This window comes from Pogona vitticeps, chromosome 1, assembly GCF_051106095.1.
Source record: "Pogona vitticeps strain Pit_001003342236 chromosome 1, PviZW2.1, whole genome shotgun sequence".
NCBI lineage: Eukaryota > Metazoa > Chordata > Lepidosauria > Squamata > Agamidae > Pogona > Pogona vitticeps.
The window spans coordinates 271,466,271-271,481,031 of NC_135783.1; the positions used below are offsets into that span (position 1 = coordinate 271,466,271).

At 42.0% G+C, this 14,761-nt stretch overlaps 2 protein-coding genes across 8 annotated transcripts in view; one reads left to right on the top strand and one right to left on the bottom strand.

Moving 5' to 3' along the window:
• IMMP1L (inner mitochondrial membrane peptidase subunit 1) overlaps window positions 1-14,761 on the top strand; it is a 53,232-nt gene that overhangs the window by 26,791 nt on the left and 11,680 nt on the right. For 5 of the 6 annotated variants that reach the window (XM_072985850.2, XM_072985851.2, XM_020795619.3 and 2 more), the window contains 2 exons: window positions 525-613; window positions 1,851-1,977. In XM_072985850.2, the coding sequence (XP_072841951.1) occupies window positions 525-613; window positions 1,851-1,977 (216 nt within the window). Of the gene's footprint in view, window positions 1-524; window positions 614-1,850; window positions 1,978-6,028; window positions 6,105-14,761 lie in introns of all 6 variants that reach the window. The other variant, XR_012082452.2, reaches the window with a different exon arrangement.
• DNAJC24 (DnaJ heat shock protein family (Hsp40) member C24) overlaps window positions 1-14,761 on the bottom strand; it is a 110,504-nt gene that overhangs the window by 16,060 nt on the left and 79,683 nt on the right. Inside the window, exon 6 of one of the 2 annotated variants that reach the window (XM_072985855.2) lies at window positions 863-1,174. The exons of the other annotated variant lie outside the window; for it this stretch is intronic. The gene's annotated coding sequence lies outside the window, so the exon portion shown is untranslated. Of the gene's footprint in view, window positions 1-862; window positions 1,175-14,761 lie in introns of those variants that run through there. 2 annotated transcript variants of the gene reach the window in all.

Below are 14,761 nucleotides of genomic sequence, written 5' to 3' on the forward strand. Positions count from 1 at the left end.
AACTGTGGCATTGTAAGCCTTCCTACTCCCAAAAATTGTTTTGCTCCAAGCAGGACTTGGCAACCCTCTCAAAATGTCTGACTTCCTCTGACATTTTTGCCTGGCCATGCACGGTTCAGGAGGGGAAATCATTCTCCTGGCTGTACTGGGTTGATTAGGCTGAAGAGGTAACTTTGATGTTAATATCTGGCATGAATTTTAATTAGAAATATACAAGAATTCATGGGCCTGCTCATCTTTTCTTTGAAACCTCTAAAGCTCATACTAGGCTTGGGAGCTTTTCGGACACTTTTAGTACTATTTTAGAGCTCAGTGGTACTCAAATATAATAGATAGTGATAGGTGGAGAGAGAAAAAACTGTTCCAAGATTTTCCCCCCACCCTTTATGTAAAGTCTTAGGAATCTTGCTATTAATTGCTTTTCCTTTTAGATATACAAATATTATATATGACAAATATTTTATGAATGTTAATCTTTTTTATATATAACAAATAATTTGCAAATATTGATCTTTTTTCCCCAGTGTTCAGGACCTTCCATGGAGCCTACAATTCAAAATTCTGACATTGTGTTTTCTGAGAATCTTAGCTGCCATTTTTATAACATTCAGAAGTATGTTACTCTAATTTTCTATAGTTTTGTAAAATACTTGATTACAGAATGTATTGGTTTTTCTTATAATCATATTCCTGCTTTCATTGTTTTACTGGGTTAAAATTATTCATAAGCTCCTGGTTCTTTCATTTAGATCAGAGACAAACCAGTAGCATTTTGTGCTTTCTGGAAGCTTTCTAGATTTGGCATGTTTGGGAAATTAAGACAAAAGCTGTGTGTGGCATTGGTGCTCATTTTAAAGTTATCTTGGTGTATATTTTAACAGATGTTAGTTTATCTCCAGGAAGCAAATTCAAAAAGCAGTTCTTTCCAGAAATGCCATTTATTGTTATCTAAATGCTATTTTATTAGTAGTTCATGGAACACTGAATATGTGCACAGTGCTTAGCGCACATAGAAAACACTAGGCTTAATACATTAATCCATGTATTTACAATCAAACACTTACTGATGGTAGTTAACAGTTCAAACATAGGCTGATGTGGGTGATAAGTCTTGAAGTTGCGAGAAAAATATAGGTTACTTTCCATGTGCAAAGGCCTACAAGGCTTTTCGGATCTGTAGTTTAAAAAGCAAGCTATTATGAAAAATTCTGTGTACATCAGGCATAGGCATTACCTTCTAGAAACAGAAATGGTCTTTTCCAGTTTTTTGTGGGGCAGGTGGTGGAGTGGGAGACAGTAGTTTTACAGTACTGAGAGAGAGGTAGAGGGAAATGTGCTTCTTAGTCTACTTGCTGAATTATTTAGCAAATGAGGAGCCAGCCTACATTAAGGTGCAAGCAGAAGGGGTTTATAACATTTACACACAAACATGAGAGTCTGGGGCTGGATATAGCATAGAAGGAGGTCTCTATCTGAGCCAGTTTTCTCCAACACTGCTCTGTTCCTTGGTGTAGTTAAACTGGGGGGAAACTACCATGAGGTTGCTGCAACACTAAGGACTATACTAGAGTTCTTGTTGTTTAGTCTTTAAGTCGTGTCTGACTCTTCGTTACCCCATGGACCAGAGCATGCCAGGTCCAACTGTCTTTCACTGCCTCCTGGAGTTGGGTCAAATTCATGTTGGTTACTTCAGAGTTCTGTTGGTGGCTTCAGAGTTCTAGAGTTCTATTCTCCCATAATTCAGAATTCACTTCGGTAGCATTTCACCACTAAAATTCACCATATCTACTTTATAATGTGTTTCACTAACATACTGCTAGATGCTGACATTTCTTTACTGTTTTCCTCAGAGGTGATATTGTTATTGCAAAGAACCCAAATGATCCCAAATCAAATATCTGTAAAAGAGTAATGGGCTTGGAAGGTGATAAAGTCTGTACAAGCAGTCCTTCAGATTTTCTTAAGATCCATAGTTATGTAAGTATTCCCAACTTCCTGTATTTTAAGTTATATTGAAAACTCTTGTAATATAAATTTTTGTTTGTATATTTTTTAATTTCACATTTCTATTGGTAAACCTCTTGTTATAATGGATTGTGTTTAGTTCAGCACTCGTATAAGGACCCTCACAGAAAGGGAGTTCTCCCTTGTTGAAGCCGTCTGTGCCCTGAAAAGGATCTCTTGAAATCTGACATTTGGGGAAAGGCCTATAATTTAGGGTGGCAGCTTATGTTTGGAGAATAGGGCAAAGGCAGCTTTGAGAAAATAGAGGATTGCACTGATTGCCTTCAATTTATGTTCTTCTCACAAGTCACTGAGGAAATAAGTGGATCTGCTTCTGTGCAAGAGGAAATTCTTATGGCACCATCATTGGCCCAAGGCAGAAAAACTGCACAAAGATACCTTCCTCGCCCCACTCCTGACCCTGCAGCCTAGGAATTTTTCCTTGACTGTTGCTTAGGCAGGGCTGTTTATGGTACACTTCTTAAAAAATAATAAATGTTGTGGGGGGTGGGGAGAGAAATAAAGAAAGGATGCTGGAAATGTTCTTACTATTTCTGCAAGCTGTGTGCATCTCCTGGCTTTGGGAGCAAATTATCACCAGCCATTCTTTCTGTTTTTCGTCACCACTTCCATCTAAGTCTCACCCTCCTCCTTTGACAGAAGCCATCCTCATGCTATTTGGCCAAATTTCCTGGTTTATTTGAAAGACAACGGGTGATGGAAAGGGCAAACAAAAGAGGGAAACATGGAAGAATCCAAAGTTTTGGTGTCACTTGTGTTTAAGAGTCTCTCTATCAGGAATCAATAAAAGAAAGTGAAAATGAAAGTAAGATGGTGTGTCCCCACCATTTATGTTTACCCCAAAGTCCCATCCCTACTTAAGTGTACTCAGGACTTTCCAGTTGAATGTAAAGACTTAGGCTGGTTTAAAGGTAAAGGTTCCCCTTGACATTTGGTCCAGTCGTGTCCAACTGTAGGGCGTGGTGCTCATCCCCGTTTCCAAACCATAGAGCCAGTGTTTGTCCATAGACAGTTTCCGTGGTCATGTGGCCAGCACAACTATACACAGAACACCTTCCCACCGTGGTGGTATCTATTTATCTACTCAGATTTACTTGCTTTCGAACTGCTAGGTTGGTAGGAGCTGGGACAATTGACGGGAGCTCACTTCATGGTGTGGATTCGATCTTACGACTGCTGGTCTTCTGACTTTGCAGCACAGTGGCTTCTGCATTTAATCTGCAGTGCTACCACATCCCTTTGGCTGGTTTAGGTGTAAGAAAAATCTGTGGTTTCATTATACAAGTTTAAGTGATCAGTCTTGTGTACTCTTCTCATTCGTGCATTGTTTCCCATTTTAAAGTAACCAGTTTCCCTATAATACTCAGACTTGGAAACTAGTTTATTTCAATTATGGTCTCAAAATGAGGCAGAATCTGTCACCAGTTTATTCCTGACTTGATAAATTTAATGTCAGATGAATCAAACCTCAGTTTTCTGTTTGTTTACAATCAGAAAAAAAGCTGTTTTAATGAATTAAAAAAAGGGAGGCACACGGACTGTTTTTTAATATATCTGAACTGGAACTTAATGTGTAACTGTTTTATATTTGATTTAGGAAGGTGATGGGACTGCTGTTTTAACACTATTTTTATGTGTAATTCTGTTTTTTTTAAATTCCTGAATATATGGTTATCATTCATAGGTTTTTCAGTATATATATATATTTAAAAATACATAAGTATAGATAGCCACCTTTTTCTGTGTTAAAAACCTAACTTAAAAATTGACTGAGATTTCTTGTGGAGATATCCATGAAGCATCCTGGGAAACATAGCAGCAACTCTTTTAATGTCCAAATTTATTACAGTATTACAAAAAGATGTGCTGTGCCAGCATGGCACAATTAAAGATGCTGTACACTGCAGTGTCTAAAATTAATAGCTGTAACACCAGTACAGTGGTGCCCCGCATAGCGACATTAATCCGTTCCAGGATTAACGTCGCTATACGAAAACATCGCTGAACGGAATAAAAAAACCCATAGGAACGAATTAAACCCTGTTTAATTCGTTCCTAGGGGGCAAAAACTCACCGTTCAGCGAAGATCTTCCATAGGGCTGCCATTTTCGCTGCCTCGGTAAGCAAGGCACCAAACGGGCAGCCATTTTGGAACCGCCGATCAGCTGGGCGGCGGGCTCTTGGGGAGAAGTGTGGGGGCGGCGGGCTCAAGCGGCAGCGGCTGCAGGGTGGGTGGGGTGTCTGGAAGGCTTCCAGGCCTTTGTCTGGAAGCCTTCGGGACACCCCCCCACCCTGCAGCCGCCGCCGCCGCTTGAAGCCGCCCACCCCAGCCGTTCTCGGACTTCCAGGCGTACGAGAATGGCTGGGGTAGGTGGCGCGGGGTGGCTGCCGGCGGCGGGGCCAGCACATCCGAGCAGCGGTGGAGAAGCCTTCCCCCTCCTCCCGGCTCTGGACGATCCACCCCTCACCCTCATCTCCGCCGCCGCCGCTGGGTTTCAGAAGCCCCTTCCAAAACCCAGCATCGGTGGTGGAGAAAGGGGTGAGGGGTTGAGAGGAGGGCAAGGCTCGGGGAATACCCGAGCCTTGCCCTTCTCGACACACCCCTCACCCTCATCTCCGCCGCTGACACTGGGATTGGAAGCGGCTTCCAAAGCCCAGCAGCGGCGTCGGAGAAGGGGGTGAGGGGTTGGGGGGAGGGCGGCCGTGATCCGCGTTGCGGCCGGCTACCCCATCCATGGACGGACTCCAGAGAGTCCGTCCATGGATGGGGAAGCCGGCTGGGGGGCGGATCCAAGCCCTGGATGCCTGAAAGGTATCCGGACCCCTCCCATCCTGCCGCCGCTGCTTGGATCAGTCCCTCCCTGGCGAGGGTAGGGATCCCGGCCGCGGGGGCAGGGTGGGAGGATCTGGATGCCTTTCAGGCATCCGCAAGGGAATCCCAGGGGTGGCCTCGGAAGGACCCTTCGGAAGGGTCCTTCCGAGGCTACTGCCTGCATTTCCCCCCAGCTGAGCGGCGGGAGTGGTCCTTCGAAGGCTCCCGCCGCTCAGCTGCGGGAAAATGGTGCCTATGGGGAAAAATCACAAAGAGATTTTTCCCCATAGGCAAAATCGTAATGTAATCCGAAAAGCAATGGCAAAAACGCCATCGCTATACGGATCCATCGTTAAACGGGGCGCTCGTTAAACGAGGCACCAGTGTATAATATTAACCTTTTGCAAATTAAATTTACTTATTCCAGTTAATTCCATTTTATACAGTCCTGGCCGAAAACATTGGTGCCCTTGCAATTCTGCCAGAAAATGTAACCTTTCTCTCAGAAAATTGTTGCAGTTGCAAATGTTTTGGTACCCACATGTTCATTTCTTTGGTTTGCGTTGGAACAACACAAAAAAACAGAGAAGAAAAGTCAAATCTGATACAATCCCATACAGAAACCCAAAAATGCATTGGCCAAAATTACTGGCACCCTTAACTTAATATTTGGTTGCACCCCCTGAAATCAATTGCTTCCTGTAACTATGAATGAGTTTCTTACATCTCTCTACTGGAATTTTGGACCACTCTTCTTTTTCAAACTGCTCCAGGGCCTTCAGATTTGAAGGATGCCTTCTCCCAACTGCTCTTTTGAGATTTCTCAACAGATGTTCTATGGGATTCAGTTCTGGACTCATTGCTGGCCATTTCAGAACTCTCCAGCGCTTTGTTTGTAACAATTTCTGCGTACTTTTTGAAGTGTGTTTCGGGTCATCCACCCATGACCTCTGGTGGAGACGCAGCTTTCTGACACTGGCCACTACCTTGCACCTCCAAATTATTTGGTAATCATCAGATTTCATGATACCGTTCACACAGTCAAGGCATCCAGTGCCAGAAGCAGCAAAGCAACCCCAAGACATCTTTGAACCTCCACCATGTTTGACTGTAGGTACTGTGTTCTTTGAATGCCTCATTTCTTTTTCTGTAAACAGTAAATAGCTCTACTTTTGTCTCATCTGTCCACAGTGCGTTCACCCAGAAGGATTGTGGTTTTGTCCCATAATAATAATCAATGTTTTATTATGGTCATTGACCAGCAAAAGTAAGGAACATTATTTAATACATCTTATTAGATATATCCTGCCACCCTATCATAGGCCTTACCTATGGGCTATTGTAGCTTTCATAGAATGACAGAATTGTTACTTTGAAGCACTGTGTCAGCAGTGGCGTCCTCCTGGGTCTCCTACCATAGTGTCCCTTTTCATTCAGATGGCAACAGATAGTGCGAGTTGACACTGTTGTACCCTGTGTCTGTAGATCAACTTGGATTTGTTGGGAAGTTAATCTGAGTTCTGTATCCACCATTTGAACAACCTTTCGTTGTAATTTTTCAGTAATTTTGCTCTTGTGTCCACGTCTAGGGAGGTTAGCTACAGTGCCATGGGCTGTAAACCTCTTGATGATATTGCACACAGTGGACACAGGAACATTAAGATCTCTGGATATGGACTTGTAGCCTTGAGATTGTCAATGTTTTTCCACCATTTTTTCTCTCAAATCCACAAACAACTCTTTATACTTTATTCTTTCCTCTGTGCTGAGTGTCACACACTCAACACAAAGGTTGAGTCAACTTTTCTCCATCTTGACTGGTTGCAAGTGTGATTATTATATTGCCCACATCTCTTACTTGTGACAGGTGAGTCTAAATACAAATTAAAGGAACATCAAATGTTTGAAAAGCAATTTTTTTCTTACAATTTAGACAGGGTGCCAATAATTTTGGCCAACACATTTTGGGTTTTTTGTGTGGGATTGTATCAGATTTCACTTTTTCTGATTTTTTTGTGTGTTGTTCCAACACAAATCAAAGAAATGAACATGTGAGTACCAAAACATTCTTCAACGTGGTCTCTATGAATCCACACTAGTGGGTTAAACCGCGCCTGTGCTGGACCTCTTGGAATCTTCAAAACATTTGCAACTGCAACAATTTTCTGAGAGAAAGGTTGCTTTTTCTGGCAGAATTGCAAGGGCACCTATATTTTTGGCCATGACTGTAAGACAAGATTTTGTTTTCTCGTAAGAAGTTTAGGAATGACTAAACTAAAATTAGAGGTGGGGGTATTCGTATATGAATAAGAATATCCCTGCGCAGCTGGACTTAAAAGTCCACTCACATGTCCGGTGGCTGCGGCAGCCTCGGTCATCCTTCCAGTTGCTCCTGGAGCTCTGCTGCCTTCCTGCTCGCCTGGGCACTCCAGGCAGTGGGAGGGAGGACGAGTCTCCCTGCATGGCTGCTGAGTCGCTAGTTGAGCGGGAAGAGAGTATTTCTCTGGGCACGATTGGAAGGATGAATGAGGCTGCCGCCAGTGGACGCATGGGTGGACAGGCTGGCCACAGGAACCAGCCCCTTATTAAGTCCAGCTATGCGGGGATATTTGTATATGAGTTCCCCCATCTCTAACTAAAATCAGGGCTTTTTCTTGAAAGCATATCTTACACCTTTATATGACCTTTTCATAGAAGCATAAATTTTGTTAGCTTAACTAGCTTTAATCAGTCAAGTAATCAGGAATCCAAAGGAAGGGCTCCTTCTATTCCAGCTATTTCTATCATTGTTGTACACCAGTGGTGAAATACATGTAATCTCCCACTGCTATTTTTGCAGCCACCTCTATCTTGTCCTCCTTCTACTAAATCTATGGTGCTACTGCCAGAAATACTTGAAAAATGTAGCTATCCCATCCAGAAGTGCCTAGAAATTTCTAGAAATGGGGGTATTTGTATACGAATACCCCCACACAGGTGGACATAATGAGGGTCCAGCCCCATGGGGCTGAACAATCCACTCACCGATCCGCTTCAGGCGCCATGGAGCCTTCCAGTGTCCCCGGAGATCGTGTTTGGCTTGCTACTCCTGGCAGGAGGCGGGAGAACAAGCCTCTCTGCTGCGACAAAGAGTGGCTCGCCGAATAAATCTCTGGAGCCATTGGAAAGCTCCACAATGCCCACACCCGCAGCAGGATCTGTGAGTGGACCACCTGGCCCCATGGGGCTGGAGCCTTGTTATGTCCACCTGTGCGGGGGCATTCGTATTCGAATATGAATGGCCCCATCGCTAGCTATGTCTTTTGCTTCCTCCTCACCCCAAACTGTTAAAGAACAACTTGTGAGACATTGTGATCAGTTGCTTTTTCTGGACTATATCATGTGGGATTAAATTTGAGCATCCCCCGTACCATACATCTGCTGCAGTTGCTGCCAAATATTGGTAAAGGAGGGAGAAATGCCTGGACCCTAAAAAGTAACTGTCTGGTCAGTACAGTGTTCCAAATTGGAGACGGTGTGGAACACTATGGTAAGCTATCCTGCATTTGTTCAAAAATAATACTTCTTTTTGCCCTCCATTTGGACCCTGGGGTCTTTTCCCTGGGAAGCTGGGCTAAGGCTGAAGGCCAGGTTATGTTTGCATGGACATTTTGCTGAGAATTTTTTTGGGGGGGGCTGGGCTTTCTTTTGGTCTCCCCCACCACATGGCCTGGGGGGTGGGGCCTAATATGGTAAATAGGAGGCCAATTAGAATTGCATACACCTGGGGTGCAGAAAGGTTTTAAGGGTCGGATCATACTTCCGCACTATTAGAGAGCAGGCCGGGTAGGTGGGGCTCGTCAGCCATTGAAGGCAGCCCATTTAGGAGAAGGAAAACTCCAATTTCAAACCTCCACTGCCTTGTGGCTATATCCACTCATGGAAAAAGCTTCAGGAGTTAACCTAGAGGCAAAATCCGGAGCTGGAGTCCTGAAAGCAGTTTGTGTCGTTTTGCCAACTCCTGCGACGTTGCTGGAACGAGTTGTATTGGCTCTTGCCTTTCCATTGGACCATTTCAGCAGTGTGGAGAGGGGGGATCTGCTGCTTGGGTAACAGCCTATCCTCCCTATTACTTTACCCAGACTTCATGCTCTGGAGAGTACACTCCTTGATACAACAACAACAAACTGCAAGACTCATCAGAAACGTGATTAATCTGTTTTGGCCAAAAGAAAAAAACCCTAAAAAGCAAACAAACCCTGCAAGACCCATCGGAAATGCAAAAAAAGAGAGAGGTGGGGCTTGTTGTGGTGCTGTCAGCAGCTCCTGGAGAAGCTCCCAAGGAAAGCTGGTACCACCCGGTCTGGGGGTCCTTCACAAGATGAAGGGCCAAAGGGGAGACTAGGAGAAGTCTCCCTGAAGCAGTTAGTGAGCAACAGAGAAGAAGGAAGCCAGGCAGCAACCTGTATTTCTTCCCTCTGAAGAGCTCACCTGAGCACAGATCGGATGCGGGAGCCCTATTAGGCAGTGAAGCTGTGAGTAACCCACCCCCTACGGAGAGGAGAACAAATGTTAGGTTGTTAGCCGCCTAGAGTGGTCCTTGCTTGACCAAATAGGCGGGATATAAAATAATAAATAAATAAATAAATAAATGGATACTGTGTTGAAAACTGACAACAATAAAGTAAGTTGAAGTCTTTGATTTATGAACAGCCCCATAAAGTGGAAAGAGAAACTAGAGTGCAGAATATTTGGCCAAAAGAAGGGAAGAAGCGGCTAGCTTGCTTACGGTCCTGCTGCCTCAGAAAGCGGAATTAACTTCTAGCCTGCAGGCTGGTCAAGGCTGAACACTGAGAGACTGAGAGAAAAAACTGATTCTGGAAATAATCCCAGGGTGACATAATACAACTACGGACTGGACGTAAAGCTGTTATCAGTCAGGAAAATAGAGTGAAAAACATAACATCGCGCTGCCAGAATTTTCAACAGTATAGACAGAGTGCCATCAAAACTTTGGAACTGTATAATATCTCTGGGGGGTGTGAAAGCTTTGGGAGATCCCCCTCAAAGGCCACAGCTGTAAAAGGCTATGTTATATATTGGGAGAAGCTAACTCATTTCAAGGGGATAGAGATATTGTCGCTGAGGGTGGACTGTGGAACTGGGAAAACCAGGACTGGAGTTGTTTATTGGATTTATGGATTAATGGAAGGAACATATGGTGGATTATAAGGACATTTACTGGAGGAAAAGCTGAATGACAGCCTCAGCACACCTCTTATATTGCCTAAGGAGCAGGCTGGATTACAAATATATCTGATTTGATATTGGAAAGCTTTTTGGGACTCTGGAACATCTCACTGAAGTTGGAACTCTACAAATATTGAAGTGGGAAAGCCTGAAATTTTTGTTAGCTTTGATTTGATATGTGGAATGCTGTTTGGGATTCTGGAACATCTTATTGAGGTTGGAACTGTACAAATATTGAGGTATGAAATTCTGTGATTGTTGTTAGCTTGGATTTTCTCTTTGGATTGCGTGGGACTCTGGTAATAGAGGTTGGGAGACATAATAACTCTGCTAGGCTTCTTGAAAAGAAGGAACATTTTTGCCACAGTTGTATTTTAAACTGTTGGGCTAAAAGCTGATTTACATATCATAATACCTGTGGAACTATTGGAGGAAGTACCTGGGGGAGGGTTTTGGGTTTTGGTTTTGGTTGTTGGTTAAAACAGTGGAAACATCTGAAAGAGGATGTGGTATATTTGAGGGTTGGACATTCTGGTGAAGGATATAGTATAACTTATACAAAGTCCATTCAGAGACAGTATGAGGAAAAATTGAGATATTGTCATTGAAAAGATCAAAATGGCCTCTAAAAAACCAAAGCCCCAAACACCAGGAACCTCTCCTGCCCAGTCTCAAAGTCTGGTAAAATTAGTGGCATAAGAACCAGACAAAGAATGCCAGACTACCATGCAAAATTTATTAACAGTAGGATTTCAACAAGTAAATGAACGTCTCAGCCAAATAGCAGATCAGATGAAAGAGATAAAACAAAACAAAGACTCAAGATCTTGGGGGGAAAAGTGAGAGGAACAGAGTGAATTAAACTGAAGAAACATTAGAGGCAGTGCAGAAGAATCAAAAACAAAGTGACAACAGATTAATAATGCTAGAGATGGAGAGAGCATCAAAGATGCTTAGATTTCAAAATGTGGCAGAAAAGGAAGGGAAGGATCTAGATATATTAATGAGTAAGGCTTTGGCTGCAGAAATAGGGATGGAAGCAGCTGACTTGTAACAATATATGGAGGCAACTTACAGGGCGAGTTCAGCATATGCAAGAGGAAATAATCTCCCCAAAGAAATCCATGTGAGATTTACGAAGAAATCAATTAGAGACAAGGTTTTAAGAGCCTCACAAGATAAACAATCGATAATAGAAGACAGGAAAATTAATGTCCTAAAACAAATTCCCTGGCAAGTGAGGCAGAGAAGGAAGCAATACTCCTCTCTTACATTTTTATTTCAACAAAATGGAATTTCATATAGATTTCTGCCACCGGAAGGTGTATTCTTTTGAATTGATACACAGAGACACAATGTAACTTCACCAATGAAAGCATGGGACTTTATGGGGAAAAAAAGAGAACTGACAAAACAGGGAAAAAGAAAGAAGGGGAAATCAGAAGAAAGACCTCAAGAGAAATCAGACCACTCATCACAATCAGAATCAGACACAGAGCCAGAAAAACAGGAAGTAGCTGAGCCAAGACATACCAGAGGCATGACGAGAAAAAAACAAAAAGGTAGTAACCAACAACAAGATGGCTAAAAAGCAAATGAAGGTCTTTTCAGTCAATATAAATGGCCTGAACTCACCTCAAAAACGGGAAAAGACCTTTTTACAACTGCAGAAAAGAAATCTGATGTAATTTGCATACAAGAAACCCAAATGAAAAGAACAGATCAGAAACTGTTGAAATGTTCAAGGTTAGGAAAATTGTTTGCAGCTTTGGACAGAAGTAAAAAGAAAAAAGGTGTGGCTATGTATATAAAGAAAGAAATGGAACCAAAACTAATTTTTGCCTCAGACAACGGAAGGATATTAATGGTGGAAATCAAAACATAATCAACGAAAATACTAATTATTAATAGTTATGTTCCAAATGAACAAACAGAGTGGATGACAGTAAATTTTGTGTTCTCCTTCCCCCTCTTCTTCCCCCTATATCTCCCTCTACCTTTTGTATTCCTTACCTTATCCCTAGTTTTTAAAAATAAAAAAATTAATTAAAAAAAGAAAAAAGGAAATGCAAAAAAGGGGGAAAAAAGAAAACCAAAAAGCAAACAAACCCTGCAAGACCCATCAGAAATGCAAAACAAAAACACCTTCTGTCATTACATTAGGTGAGCTGAACACAATTCAGGTTTAAAATTAAATAGCAAATCACTGATACTGTATTATTGTAGCTGCATGTGATTTAATTGTGTACAGTATTACATTTTCTTTCCCATATGTTCAACTGTTGCTATTACTATTTACCAACTGAAAAAGACAGCAGGAAAACTGTACTAAACCCATTTAAATATCCTAAGGCAGTGATATGCTAAGACCTTGTGTCACTTGAACAGAAGGGTCTAGTAATGTCACTTAATATAGAGAGAGCTTATAAATAAGGAGTCTGCTCTTTGCAAGTCATAGTGATAAAAAGCTGAGATAAAACTCTATTTCTCAGCAACACTTTACTGATAATCAATTACTGTGCAATGCTAATGCCCTGACTACAGCTGATGTGGAGGAAAATGTTTATTCTGTACTAAAGCAAAATTCTTTGAAGATATATTCCCCTTCATCCTGTGGGTATATTTAAAGCTAACAAAGCTTGAAGATTAAGTGTTTTAATCTGAGAAAATGTCTTATCCACCCACTTTTTAGGTTCACCACTACAAACCTTTAACCTTTAATATTGATCTCATACTGAATCTTCTAGACCTCTGGGCATACTGATCTAAGAGGGCACCCTAATGAATACAAAGGTATAAAATCAATTACTGTGTACTGCTAATGCATTGCTGATGTGGAAGATACCTGTGTATTCAGTAGGTAGAAACCCTTTTATTTGGTTGAGTACCCCCTGAGATCAGCGTGCTCAGAAGTCTAGAGGAATCAGTTTAGGGAATAGTTATATTTTAGTAAGAAATTAAGATGCTTATTGTATATAAACTGGGCATTTGATGAATCTTTGAATACTCCATCTTTGTTTACAAACTGTTTTTATCTTGTGTCTTCTTTAAATATTTATATTTATTTTTAAATTTGGGAAACTGCAATATCATCCAGATTCTGCCTGTTACTGTAATAGACCAGTACCGAATGTCTCTTCCCAGAAGTGAGCTCCACTGAGTTCAGAGGGGCTTATTGCCAGTTAAGCATACAGTATATGAGATTGCAGCAGGAGTCCTTGTTTTGTGGTTTGAAAAAAGGCCTGCATATCATATTATAGCCTAAAATTAACATTGCACTTGTCCCAACCACCTGCAACCCCTTCCTCAGTGTCAGTTTCTGGGCTACCTGCAAACCAGCTCATGAGGTTTTCAAAGGCTTCCAAAGTATGTTTGATGCTGTATGCTATCTTACAACTGAAAAGGTGGTTATCCACATCCTGCTTTCACTGATGTAAGGTGATTCATCAGGTATAGCTGGTGATCACCAATATTCTGAACCAAGGCAGAATAAGAACATGCACAAAAAGGCTACATATTCAAGATATAAAGGTGCTACATACTTTAATATAATTTTATATTAAAGTACTTTAGTACTTTAATACAACTTTTAGATTATATATTTTAAATGTATTTTAATTATTTTATCTTTTTTACTATAATTGAATTGCTGTAAGCTACCAAGAGACCTTTGGGTAGTGTGGGCGGCATATAAGTGAAACAAACAAACAAACAAACAAACAAACAAATATGTTTTATATCTTAAAGACTCAATTGATTGCACTTCATTTCTATTTACACAGCTAGGATTTAAATTTAATTTTTAAATTTTTTTAAAAATTAAAACATTTTACCTCATGTGTCTCCTTAAGGCAACTTACTGATTTTAGCTTTAAATATTGTCCTTTAATTATGTAAGTATACAAATACCAAAAAGGATTAGACAAATGCCACATCAAAAGATTATGAACAAAAGCAACACGAAAACACATTCAAAGCAGAAGGCACAATAATCAATTTAAAAGTCCCATCAGGTAGCCAGTCACTGAGGGAAAGCTTGCCTGAATAGAAAGGTTTTTTGGTTGTTGTGGGTTTTTCAGGATCTTTGGCCATGTCCTGAAAGTTGTTCTTCCTGATCTTTCACCGGTCTCTGTGGCCGGCATCTTCAGAGGAACACGAGTAGGAACTCTGTCCATTCTCTGTTGCTGTTTATTTCTAAACCAGGGGTGTCCAACCTTTCACCTTCCCTGCGCCACATTAGAAGATGAAAATTTGGTTTGGGCTGCACATACATTTGGTTTGGGCCACATGGGGGGGCAACCCTAACCTTCCTCCGCAGCCCCGCTCCAAGCGCGCTTACCGGCAGCTGCGAACTTAGACAGCAGAGGCTGCCAGCTTCGACTCCGGCGGCTTTATGGGGCTGGGAGGGGGTCCGCCTATTGACGGGGACGGTGCTATGCAGTTACGCAGCCCCCCTGTCCCCTCCCCTCCCACTCCTTCCTTCCTTCCCTCTCTCTCCCTTTACTGTTGTGACATGCCCCGGCCACATTCTGGCCGCAAGCGCCGGCAGTGTAACTTGAAACTTTGGAATTTCTTTAAAAATAAAAAAATTACACTAGGCCGCATTACGAGTTCACCTGGGCCGCATGCGGCCCTCGGGCCGCAGATTGGACAAGCCTGTTCTAAACCATCTTAACAGCATCCACCCAAATAAAT